Source organism: Myotis yumanensis, unplaced genomic scaffold, assembly GCF_028538775.1.
Source record: "Myotis yumanensis isolate MYYU_CA2020_CCGP unplaced genomic scaffold, mMyoYum1.0.hap1 SCAF_9, whole genome shotgun sequence".
NCBI classification, from domain to species: domain Eukaryota; kingdom Metazoa; phylum Chordata; class Mammalia; order Chiroptera; family Vespertilionidae; genus Myotis; species Myotis yumanensis.
The window spans coordinates 72308628-72321743 of NW_027223760.1; the positions used below are offsets into that span (position 1 = coordinate 72308628).

General features: G+C 34.3%; 1 protein-coding gene across 1 annotated transcript in view; it reads right to left on the minus strand.

Annotated features, from left to right (window-relative positions):
- Window positions 1–13116, minus strand: part of NAMPT (nicotinamide phosphoribosyltransferase) — a 34982-nt gene that overhangs the window by 5545 nt on the left and 16321 nt on the right. The window contains exons 5-8 of the mRNA XM_070424639.1: window positions 10920–11078; window positions 10252–10388; window positions 5859–6084; window positions 3775–3894 (exon numbers count right to left, since the gene is read on the minus strand). Coding sequence (XP_070280740.1) covers window positions 3775–3894; window positions 5859–6084; window positions 10252–10388; window positions 10920–11078 — 642 coding nt within the window. The remainder of the gene's footprint in view (window positions 1–3774; window positions 3895–5858; window positions 6085–10251; window positions 10389–10919; window positions 11079–13116) is intronic.

A 13116-nucleotide genomic window follows, 5' to 3' on the forward strand; every position in this document is an offset into this window, starting at 1 on the left:
TGAACATATAGTTCTGGCAGCTAAAGTAGTTTTTTCAAGTGACACATAATTTTAAAGTTATATTAATTTATTAAGCTACATTATTATTGTCATTTATATTTCTTTTTCCTAAGTAGGATTTATTTACCTAGCATGTCTATTTGTGATAGAAGGGTACAAGTGCAATTTAATTTCATGAGATGAGTCAAAAGGAAGTATTGGAAAATCTGGTTCCATTTTACTGAAATAGAACTTTCAGAAACGATTAGAAAACCATAAGCAAAGTTAAAAGTTTTATGTAAATCATTAATATAAATTCGCCATATTCCCCTCAAATACTAAGAGTCTTGATCTGACATCTATTATTTTCAACTCTGAATGATAAAAGTATATAAATTCTAAGGACCTTCAACTTTTAACAATCTCACATTTAAAAAGGCAGACTTTTTCCTTAAATCCCAACCATCAAATTCTACTGCTATATGTCAGGAATCACTATGAAAACATACACAATTTATTTTAAAACGATTCCTTAGGCTATACATAAACTCAGTCTCATGAATTACTATATCAGAACCCAACAGTATCCAAAGGTTCTGGATTCAGATTTTTCATTAAAATAACTGTGAACAAAGTATAACTAAAACAATAATAAAATCCTTATAAAATAATACAAAATTAAGACATATTCCAAAAGAGTGAATTTCAATATGGGAGAAATGCAACGAATAGAAAAGAAACAGATAGATGGAGGATAAGGTGGTTTAGTTAAAAATGCATCACCCTAGCCAGTGAGCAGTGGTTAGAGCACTGGCCAGAGCACCCAAGGGTCTTGAGTTCCATTCCAGATCAACGGCATGTACCTGGGTTGCAGGTTCAATCCCTGGCATACGGGAGGCAACCAATCAATGTGTCTCTCACATTGATGTTTCTGTTTCTCTCTCCCTCTCCCTCCCTCCCTCCCACTCTCTAGAAAATCAATGGGAAAAATATCGAGTGAGGATTAACAAGAAAAAATAGAGAAAATTGTTTCAGACCTGTCACATGATTTTAGATATGCCTCAAAAGCGTAAGAATGAAGAAATTACAAAGAACAGTAATCACACAGTATCTGTATTTCTGGCCCAGTTACTTTAAGATATTCTTCCCATACAGCTGCACCAGAAGTTATAAAATTTAGAAAATTTGGAGTTAAAATTTAAGTGAATCATTCTGTTAAGAGTACAGGAAATTACAGAATTAGGGAAAAAATACTACTTAAAAATATTTACACATACAGTCAAGCAGAAGGAAATCTGACTAGACATAAACTGACAAAATTTAACTGTTAGACACTACTCTTCATTTCCTATTTTATGCCCATGGTATTTAGATAAAAAATTAATGTGCTCCTATCATTAAGATTTATATCAATCCTCTATTTAGTCTCTGGACCAAAGTTATGAGGGTCAAGGGAAATTTCCTAGAAAGGAAGAGAAAAGGGTTCTAGGGAAAGAACAGTAGGATAGCTACAGTGAAAGAAGTGTTTCAACTATGTGGGACTTCATTTGCAAAGAAATCTTCTTACCAATTTTGAGAATTTGGTATCATTTTAACATCATTAATGAACTACTCCAATAGGTCTCCATGATAATCAAGATAACTGAACAGCTAACTGAGATAGAGAAGACAATCTGTTTTGTCCAACACAGGAGAATTTTGCCTCTTTTGTAAATAAGCAGACTGATTTTGGTACACACAAACTAGGACATGCTTAACATTGTAAACTTCATGGGGAAGACTGATGGTGAATAACAGTACAGAAAGTGAGGCTGATAGTCAATAAAAGAAGCCAGTTGTTTGAAATTAAACAGATTTTTCATTTTGTTAAAATTAGGCATCTAATTTACTACATATACAAAGCAAAACCACTAGATGGATTATTCTTTCTCTTTCTAAAATCTTATTTGACCCACCTCCAACATGAAGAAAGCAGCTGTCACCCTTTAGGTAAATCAACACGAGTACATTCGCATTACACAAACTTCATTCTCTGATCATTCTGTTGAAAGTTTCACCAATGCAAAAGAGTATTTGTCTCAATATCTGACTCCTTATTCATAGTTAAAAAGGGCAAAGAAAGAAAAGCCAAGAGCTTCAGTTTTTTAAAGGAAGTCAAAGTAACAAGTTGGATTGGACAAACCAACTTAAAGAGCTCACTGACCAGAACAAGGAAGGGCAGATATAAGCAGTGGGAAGAGCACAATACAATGGGGTTTCTGAAACTGGTACAGAACCCTGTCCATGTTTCTTCATCTGAAAGGGGAATAAAGATATCTGCTAAACTGCCTAAAATGCAGGAATTGGGTAACAGTTCTTAACTGATACCCAGATAAGAAACCTTTAATTCAGCTGAGCTAAGGAGACAACAGCAACTACATATGACAGCTGGAATTTCTATAATCCTCCTCCTCACTGCAGACTTTTCTTCCTTCTCTTTCACATGAAAGCTCCTAATGTCCCACCATCAAATGTCTTAGGGGAGTTTGGGGGAGTTTCCACTTTTCTTAGGCAAAGCAGTTTGGGAGAGTTGGTGGAAGAAACCTCATTTCTGTTATTCCAAGAAATCTATTTCAGATACCTCCTTTTGGAACATTAAATGCACATTACCACAGAAATACTGTTTTGTTATATTCAGTAGTTCTTACTTTTAAGTGAACCTTTGGAAAACTATAATTTGGGTACTGATCTCACTCTAACCACACACCAAACTCTTTCAAACCGAAAAATCTTTGATAACTTGTGTTAGACAAGCGGATGCCACTGGAGATTGATATACATTAAAATGTCAGTGGCTACAATGGCAGACAGTCCATATTATGAAATTGGTGATATCCTTAAGTTTTATGGAGTATATTTTATGAAATTATAGCTCTTTAGGAGCTTATTTGAGAATAAAAGAAGCAAAAGTTTTAATGTAATGCACTATGTTGCTAAATCTAACAAAAATAGTGTTAACAGTTGAGGCTTAATTTAGAAGAGCTAACAAACCATTTTATAAATTTGAAAAAGCACATATTAATACCATTTGTGTTTCACATTGTTAGAGTATGTGAAGCTCCATTCTATTAAAACTGGGACCTATATGAGCAGTGTCAAGACTTGTTTTAATACAAGAAACATTCCTTGACTGGCAATTTCTTGTTTCTTAATATTTTTCTTTCTTCTTTTTTGTTAATCCTCACCTGGTGATATTTTTTCCATTGCTTTCAAAGAGTGAAAGGGAGAGATGGGGGAAGAGAGAAAGAAACATTGGTGTGAGAGAAACACATGAATTGGTTGCCTCCCACATGTGCCCCAAGCGGAGGCATGGTGTGAACCTGCAACCCAGGTACCTGCCCTTGACTGGGAATAGAACCTGTGACCCATTAGTGCTTGAGGGCCGACACTCTAACCACTGAGCATACCAACCAGGGCAGTGATATTTCTTTAGGTTCGTCATCCAGGGTGGCCATTGAGGACTAGGAATATAAATGAGGTTTCATTGGTACATTTATACCTTAACCAGTTAACTGCCATGACATTTTGAATTTAATTTAAAAAGGTCCGCCGCTTGTGTCTATAGACACTGATGTCGTACAAATGGTTACTATTATTTATAAAATTTAAGCAATTAACAGAAAAGACATACAGTATATATTATTATAAACACTTATGAAAAGAATCACAATTGTGCTGAAATTATGTGTTTATCAAACTAATAAAAAGGAACTTAATTATTATTACCTTATTGGAACACTTAGTATAAACACATACCTCTTGTAAGGTATTAATATCTACTCCATCCCCTTGAATAACTCGAAGATAAGGTGGCAGCAACTTGTAGCCCTTTGAGTTCTCAGTAATAGGAAATTTCTTACCTAAAATATCCAAAACCTGTATAGAAAAATACCCAACAAAAAAATAACTAAAAGTGAAAATGAAAAACAAGTGTAAAAGCTTTCCAAAGTTAGTGACTTTGCTTTGCTAGACAATCTTGAGAATATAATCAACTTACTTTAAAAATTTTATAGCACTATGCATAAACCTTCTAAAATTTAGTCTCAATTCCTTTTATGTTATAGACATAAAACATATTTTCTATCAAGTCATTTTATACAGTAAAGTGGCTCAAACCATAAGATTTTCCTTCTCTCAAATTATATAGATTCAGGAAAAGAATCTACCTCAAACATCTTATCATTAGGAGCTTAAAACAGTAAATACAATAATAGTTTTAAAAGGTATATAAAACACCAATTATCATGGTTATACTTTTGATTTTCATTTATTCTGCTTGTGCCCAATAGTTTTGATTTAATTTTGACAAAACAAATATAAATCTATTTGAATTACAAAGTTCAGAGAAATACGATATGCAGGCAAAGTTGGAAATGAAACTCATATAACCCAGTTTCCCTGAAGTTCCCCTCACTTAAAGATGACACCCATTTTTTAAGCCAAATTGCATAATATGTGAATCATACCACTCATTCATTAACTACTAAAAGTTTTATAGCAGCTAAAATACCTAAACATTGATTTAACTTTGAAAGTTTGGCCAGAGATTCAAAAGACCTATCAGAAAGCTTGGCCAGAGATTCAAAAGACCTATCAGAGAATTTTTCTCTGCAACAATCATTCCCTTTTCCTAAATAAATTGATTTAAGATTCTAACAATGCATAGATTCCATATTGATGAGTTAGGTTATTTTTAAAACTAGGTCTACACATTTTTTTATTGGGTAACAGGTAAAACATGAAACCTGTTAAGTTTGCTAAAACCAGATCTGTAAATATTTCAGGCTAAGATAAGACTTTAAGATTGGCCCATTATTAATAGGATAGGAAAAGACTTCCTTGATTCTATATCCCCCTTTCTTAAGGGGTATTTTATCATCTAATTATTAGATGGGAAACTGTGGTAAAGTGAGAAGATGACAATGGATACTTGGCTTATTTTACATGTTGTGTGACCTTGAGCAAGTTACTTTAACCTCTCTATCTAAATCTGTCTGTCTAAAAAAAGAGAATGTAGTATTTATCAGAGTTTTCATAGAGATTAAGTGACACAGCTTAAGTAAAGCATCTAACACAGTATTTTTCTAGTAGGAGGGATCAAATAACCTGCTCTTAGTTAGTACTTTTCAAAGAAGGCAAACCAAGTCCTGAACACTAAACATAGACAATACTGCTATGTTGATGATCGAAGTATTTTCAAGTACTGCTACTTGAAAAGTATTTCTAATATTTTTTTACCACCTCACCTTGCACATGTTTCTTTTGCACTAAGAATTTCAAAATTATAGCAACAAACCATAAACTTGGTAACCAAATGACAGGATTCGTTAAAATGGTAATGCTATCAATTAATTTTGAAAGTAAGCAGAAAATATCAACAGTACTTAATTGTTTATTTGACAGTATATATAAATAACCCATAACTAAGGGTATCCTTTCTGTTATTGTGTGACCTTGGGCAAATCTATTACTCTCTCTGGGCTGCAACTCTAAAGTAAGAGCTAAGATAACTCTGAAATGGTATGTGTATAAATGTAATTGAAAGTAGTGTTGCCCTAACTGGTTTGGCTCAGTGGATAGAGCGTCGGCCTGCGGATGCAAGGGTCCCAGGTTTGATTCCGGTCAAGGGCATGTACCTTGGTTGCGGGCACGTACCCAGTAGGGCCTGTGCAAGAGGCAGCTGATCGATGTTTCTCTCTCATTGATGTTTCTAACTCTCTATCTCTCTCCCTTCCTCTCTGTAAAAAATCAATAAAATATATTTTAAAAAACAAATAAAAGTAGTGTTGATGCAGCTGGTCGATAGTATTTTAATAATCAAGTTATGTATTAAAATTTACCTTTAATACAGTGTCAAGAGGATTTCCAGAATCAGGTCTGATTATTAGTGGTGCCTCTGAACTTCTTGATACTATTAAATGTCTTAGATCTTCACCCCATATTTTCTCACACGCATTATAAATGTCATAACTATCGCTGACCACAGATACAGGCACTGATGAAAACTGTGTTACTATATGTTCAAAAGCATCTTTTTCATGGTCTTTCCCCCAAGCTGTTATGGTACTAGAAAACAAAATGAAAATACAGATTTACTCAGGCAGACACATTACCTATTCCTGAATCATATCTCATGATTACTATACTATATCATCAACACTGCAGAAAAAGTGAGTGATTTAGTTTAATGAATGCACACCAGAGGGCTAACTGAATAGCTCAGCCAATAATTTTTTTAAAGACTTAAAGTAATATCACTCCTCTCTAGTAATTATTTTAGCTTTCAAGTCCTATTGAACTTTTTTGGGGGTATTTAAACTTAGTGAACTATAAAGCACTTACTAAATGCACTTTGTTATGTCAAGATGTTAGAAAGAATGAACACATGCTCCCACCATTTGTTAGGCAATGTAAACACTTGGCTCCCTCCTGTGAATTTTCAAAACCATGTAGCAATAATAGTAGGCATATATTTTATCTTTTTCACCTTTCAAATTCTTACACTTAAAGGCAATTACTTAAACTATACTGTAGATACATACAGTCAACTAACTCTTGTTATATCTTCATGGCTAGTAATTGTCATTTATTTCATTTATAGGTTATCCACTAATTAACATATATCCAGGGAATAAGAATTTTAATATTTAGTTTGAGCAAAACATAATTTAGGTGGAAAATAAAGTGTGAGAGTTTCTATGAGTGACTTTTACAATGTCCTCAATAATGGTTCTTCTTATTGAATAGATTAATATTATATAATTTAAGAACCTGCTGGTTTCCTAATATAGGGGTGGGAAAAAGTAGGTTAATAACAATAATAAATTTTTAAATAATAAATATAACAATAATTAATAAATAATACAAGGATAAACTGTTTTCAGTACTCGCAACTGTAAACCTACTTTTGTCCACTCCTGTATATTTTTAAAATTCTTAGAATAATGAATTTGAAAATTGCCATTTTCTCATGCCAAGCAATTTTTCTTCCCTAATTTTCTAGTCTTTGCCTCTACCCCATTTTTTGTAAGTAAAGTAATGAAAAATAAGACAACTCATTCACTATAAAACCCCACGTAGGTAAACATTTATCTCAAAACTTTTTGAAGAGTCATACGAATTTAGGTTTGAAATTGTCATTTTATTTTTCCTTTTTTTCTAAAGGATTAGAGTAGCCAACTTTTCCCATGCTGTCAATGGTATGCTGGGGATAGCAGAGTATGTACAATTCAGGGTCAGAGAGACTACTCTTGTCTGAAATGGAAAGAGAGTCTATTTATATAGTGAACACTCTTCTAAACTATAAAGGCTACCAGCAGCTATGCTGCTAACTCTCTAACTCACTCAAGCAACTGCAGGCTATGGGAAAATTAGGACATGATGAAAAAAAGCCCCTTCTTCATATCAAGAATTGCTACTGTCCCCTATAAAAGAGAGACAATTAAGAGCAAAGAATACCAGTACAGTGGGGCCTTGACTTACGAGTGTCCCGACTAACGAGTATTTTGAGATACCAGCTGTCTCTCGGCTGATTTTTTGCATTGAGTTGATAGAGTAATTTGAGTTAACGAGCTCCTTAACGAGCTTGGTCTCGGAATGAATTAAACTCGTAAGTCAATATTTATGGAGATCATAAATATTTATTGAATGAATTCTACTCATGCCAATATTCCAATTTCCAGTATCAAATTAGATAGCTTTCCAAAGTTTGAGGGAAAAGTTATATAACTGAATATTTCTAAATACAGGTTCATATATTCTTTAAGAAAATATTTATAAAAATAATGGTGGTGCTATAAAATTTAGAGTTCTCTTATTTTAAAATTATTTTAGATGTTAGCTTATTTATTCTCAATGACTTCTGATATTAAAGATGTAAAATTTTAGCTCCTCCTTTTATTTGGTTGGATGAACTGAAAAACAGAGAGGTAAATGCCTTGCCCAAGGCCACCCAAGGTGTCAGCTATAAAGTTCTATTCACTATACTATGCTGTTGTTTATGACTTGTCTATTTAAGGACATCCTTCTACATTAAGGAATCGAACACTTACAAATGTAGTATTATGTGACTTTAAAGTAAATGGATTTTTACCTTTTTATCATGAAAGCCCTAAAGAAGATACTATCTTTATTCTCAGATTTATAGTACCATAAAACCACTAGTTAAGAGTCTAATACATGAATACTACATTAAGTTTTAAAAGCTGTACATACATCTAAGTCTGAAATAAAAATACTGTAACCCTAAAACCATTATCTGTTGATAAATTTTCCCAGTTTCACTAGTCTTAAATGTGACATTCAATAAGGCCCTACTAATACAGCTATTCTCATAAATGTTAGTTGAATCTACTCTCTATGTGGTCCCAATTCCAATCATTAAGTTCTGGCAATTTCATTTCCCAAGCCATTGCTCATGTTTAGCTGCATCTTTCCATTTATTTAGACACTTGATTTTGAACCTTTTCATCTCTCAAAACTGCTGCAATAGCTTTACGATAGCCTCCTACCTTTTTGTTTCTCTTTTCCATATCAGAAGATAACCTGTTAACAAAATAATGTTTCTATAATAATTCTCTGACATCACTTCTTTGCTAAAAAACTTCAATGTCCACTTCCACTCGAAAATCTGAGGGCCTTCACTAACCTGTCTTCCCAGTTTACCCTATGTTCCCTACTGTTTCTATATTTTACCTCTGATTCCCTAAACACATTGTCTCCTCTTTCATTCTTGTTCTTTTAGGACAATGCCTGACACATGATGGGTAAGCAGTAAATATTCACTTAGAGAATGAGTGATCCCCATGACTGCCATTAAATGTTACCATTCCTTCAAAAAGTCAAGATTTCACATCCCATCTCTATAAAACCTTTTTTGACCCTGCCAGTGGAATGCAATCCTTCCTTTCCTTCCCTTGCACCACTAGAGCACTTTAATTATACCTCTTTAAAAACACTTAATCAACAGAGCTACATGTTGCTAGTATACTATTTTACCCTAAAGACAGAGTTAGTATTTTATCTTTCTATTCCTCATAGCACTAAGTAGATTGCCTTTATAACAATCTCACCTTTTGCATCATATAAAACAAGTGCTTAATAAATATCAACTATTTTTTTAAAAGCTCAGTTTAGCCCTAACCAGTTTGGCTCAGTGGATAGAGCGTCAGCCTGCGGACTCAAAGGTCCCAGGTTCAATTCCGGTCGAGGGCATGTACCTTGGTTAAGGGCACATCCCCAGTGGGGAGTGTGCAGGAGGCAGCTGATCGATCTTTCTCTCATAGACGTTTCTGGCTCTCTATCCCTCTCCCTTCCTCTCTGTAGAAAACCAATAAAATATATTTTAAAAAAATAAAAAATAAAAAAATAAAAGCTCAGTTTATCCTAAACTTACTACTGGTTTTGGCACCCTGAAATATTCAAGTTTAAGTAGGACTTAAGAAACCACCTCAAAGAGTAAATACATTTTATTAAAAGAAGCAGATAAGGTTCGACCTGTTTTAAAAACAAGTTAACTCTAGGATCAGAGCAGCTGCTGCCTAGATTATAATTGCCTTCTAGTTCAACTTCAGATGGTTTAGTAAGATCACATAGGAAGCATAAGAAGAATCTGAACTCTCTTCCTTTCATCAAAAGAGCTTACTAGCTCTTCTACAATTGAGGATACCGGCTCCAAATGACGATTTCCATGGCAAATATAGCTGGAGGTCATGTAGAGCAGGGAGAGGGGAAAAAGTGACCAGGTTTTACAGTGAGTAGATGTAATACAATACATAAAATCCATCTGCATATGCAACAGAGCAGTTGAAAAAGTCCTTAAAAAACACACACACAGCCCACCTATATGGCAATACAGTGGGGCCTTGATTTATGAGTGTCCCGACTAACGAGTTTTTTGAGATACCAGCTGTGTCTCAGCCGATTTTTTGCACTGAGTTAACGAGCTCGGTCTCGGAACAAATTAAACTCGTAGGTCAAGGCCCCACTGTATAGCAGTTTAAAAAGCTCTTATATTGTTTCTATTAGAATGGTTAAAAGTTCTCTAGGTCCCTGATACTAGTCTTTACACAAAGTATCAATATTAAATTTGAATTGCTTTAGTTCATGAAGATTTACTGGAATACATGGCTTTGTAACTAAGCAAAACATCACTAAATTACAAATACAAGAGAGAAAACTTAGTAATTATACAAAATAAATGTTTAGATAATAAAAGAATGGAAACAATTTTACCTGTGTTCTGCCGCTGGAATAGAATAGCCTGGAACAGGATCTTTCGTTCCATAGTATTTTTTAATTAAAGCAATTCCTGCTACTGTATCTGTTCCTTTGAAGTTAACCAAATGAGCAGACGCTCCTATGCCAGCAGTCTGGAAAATAAACCATGAACCAAAATCCAAAAAAGAAAAAGACCCATATTTGACATAGCTCCCAAAGAATTATTGTCTTCCATTATTCTTAGAAAGGTATTTATTATCAGAGATAATAGTTATATGACAAACATCCAGTTTTTTTTAGTACTTAAGGATTCAACTGTTAACTTCTCAAAGAGTATTTAATAGGGCCTACCCCCATTTCCCATCACTCTTTTTCCTTACTCTGCCTAATGCTTCTCTGTAGCATTATCTGGCATCTGCTATATTTATTATGTCTGTCTATCAGTCCACCTACCCATCCATCTAATATATAAAGGATGGAAACATTATTTGAAGGCTATCTTCCATGTACTTTGAACAGAGTCTAACATACAGTAGGTACTTAATCTGTTGACTAAATCTCTGGAACTTCAAAATGTTGCCTATGTAGAACCAACACTGATCCCATAACTTCCTAGAATGCTTATAATGGTAATCTATTGACAATCTACATTTTATTCAATGAGGTTCATTTCAGTTTCTTACCTCTTGGGAAGAGACTCCTCTGTAGCCAAAATCATGCAACTTGTATTCCAGACCAACTAAGTTACCAGATGTTTCTAATAAATATTTGGCCAATATTTTCTTCTGCTCTCTAGAATTTGTGGCCACAGTGATTGGATACCAGGACTGAACAAGAATAGTCTGCAGTAATAAAATTAACCACAAATATTAATACATAAAATATTGGGTTCTTTCTGAGGAAAATCCTAGCTTTCTCCGGAGGTATGTTCTGGACTTCCATACTACTGGAAATGCAATTTAGACATTTCAACTGTGTAACAGATTGCTAACATGAGCATTCCAGATACAGTGCATAGCTCGGCTCTCAAATCAGCAACACGAAGAGAAAGCACACCAGGCCCTTAACAGTTGAGAATGTCACATTTCTCTCCAAAGCTCCAAAGAAGCAAGTAATAGACTGTGATGAAGGACCAACTTTTAAAAAGATTTTCAATCTGTCATGGAGCAATTATTTATGAAATACACACACGCTTGATTGGTGGGGCAATTATCATAAGTTTCTAAATGCTTATCCTTAATTTCTGTATTTAATGTGAACCTGCATCACATAATTCATGGACCAGCACTGGTCCATGGACTATACCTTGAATAGTATGGGCCTAAGGTTATTCATTTACTCCTCTAGGTCGACTTGGATTTAATTTTTCCTTGGATCTAATATGACTATTGGTAGGTTATATATTTGAAATACTTTTGCGTAGCACTAGAGAATTTTATTCACTAAAGTTATGCTTTATGCCCTTGGCTTTTATCAAAAGTCATTATAGAAGGCCACATGAAACATTTCTGCATGTGTTATAAAACTGTGAGGCCACTGTCTATTTTTAACTTATACCTATTATATAAATTCCCAAATGAGGACAAGGAAGAATTGCAAGGTTCCTAATTTCTTATAAGAACTGTACCTTGGTTTCTTTTTTTTCCTTGGCTGCCAGGAAACTCTTAAGTCTGATGCTTAATCATGGCAACCATATCAATTATTATGGCTTGGGAATTCATTCCTTCTCCACAATAGTATCGTAATTTTCCATTTTTATTTTATAAACCAGAGAGTCTGTTATTAGAAGCAGCCTCAAATCTGTTTTAGAAAGACCTAAGATGAAAACAATGTCTGAGCTCAATCAAAAAGCTATTTAACACATTAAGCGCCAAGCCTGTTTTGTCTTCCTTTCCGTTTAGCCTGTGATATCCGATTCACTGATACGCTGGCAACATCAGTGACTGACATGGCACTTAATGTGTTAATGAAAAAAAAAAAAAAGGCTATTTAATGAATACAATTTTACAAAACTAGCTCTTATTGATACCAGTTAGGTGATCAATAAATAAAATAAGTAAAAACAAAAGATCATTTAACCTTGGACTTCCCCTCGGTCACCTAAAAAGAAAAAACAAAAAACTGTAGCATTAGACTTCTATGACTGATTAATGTGGCCCCAAATCTTTGCAGCTCCTTTCAAGAGATGGGATCTGTTTCTTCATCCTTTGATTCTGGGCTGTCCTTTTAATTTGCTTTTAACCAACAGAATGTGGTATAAGCCATACTGTATGACTTTCAAGGTACTGTTTCAAGAGGTTTAACAGCACTCATTCCCCTAAATCCTTAAGATTACAATGTTGTGAAGGAGCCGAAGTTATTGAAGCTCAGCAGTCCCTGCTATCTCAATGAGGCCCTAGACATGGGAGTGAGGCCATTTAGACTGCCCAGTCCTAGCTGAACCCTTAACTCAATACAGACACGAAAGTCCAAGAGAGAGCAGCAGAGAACCATCTAGTCAACCACAGAATCATGTGAATAGCTATTTTATTTTGTGGTAGTTTGTTAAGTAACATTAGAAAACTAATTTAAACTCTATAACCAATCACCTCTAATCTCTATCCACTCTTTTTGCTTCTCTGACTTACTTTTCATACCACTGGTTATCATTCTAAAGCAAAAGTTTTATTTAGGTTGTGTCATTCCTTAAAATCCTTTAACTACTGTCCATAGGGGAAACACACCAATTCATACAGAAATTGGGATTCCTATAATCTTGTCTTGTTGATCTCCTACTATATTTCCCACTGCAGTGCTCCCCTTTGAGCTATTTGCCATTCTAAAAATACTGTGTCATTTCCTCAGCTCTCCCTCTCCCTTATTAAAGCTTATCTATTTTTT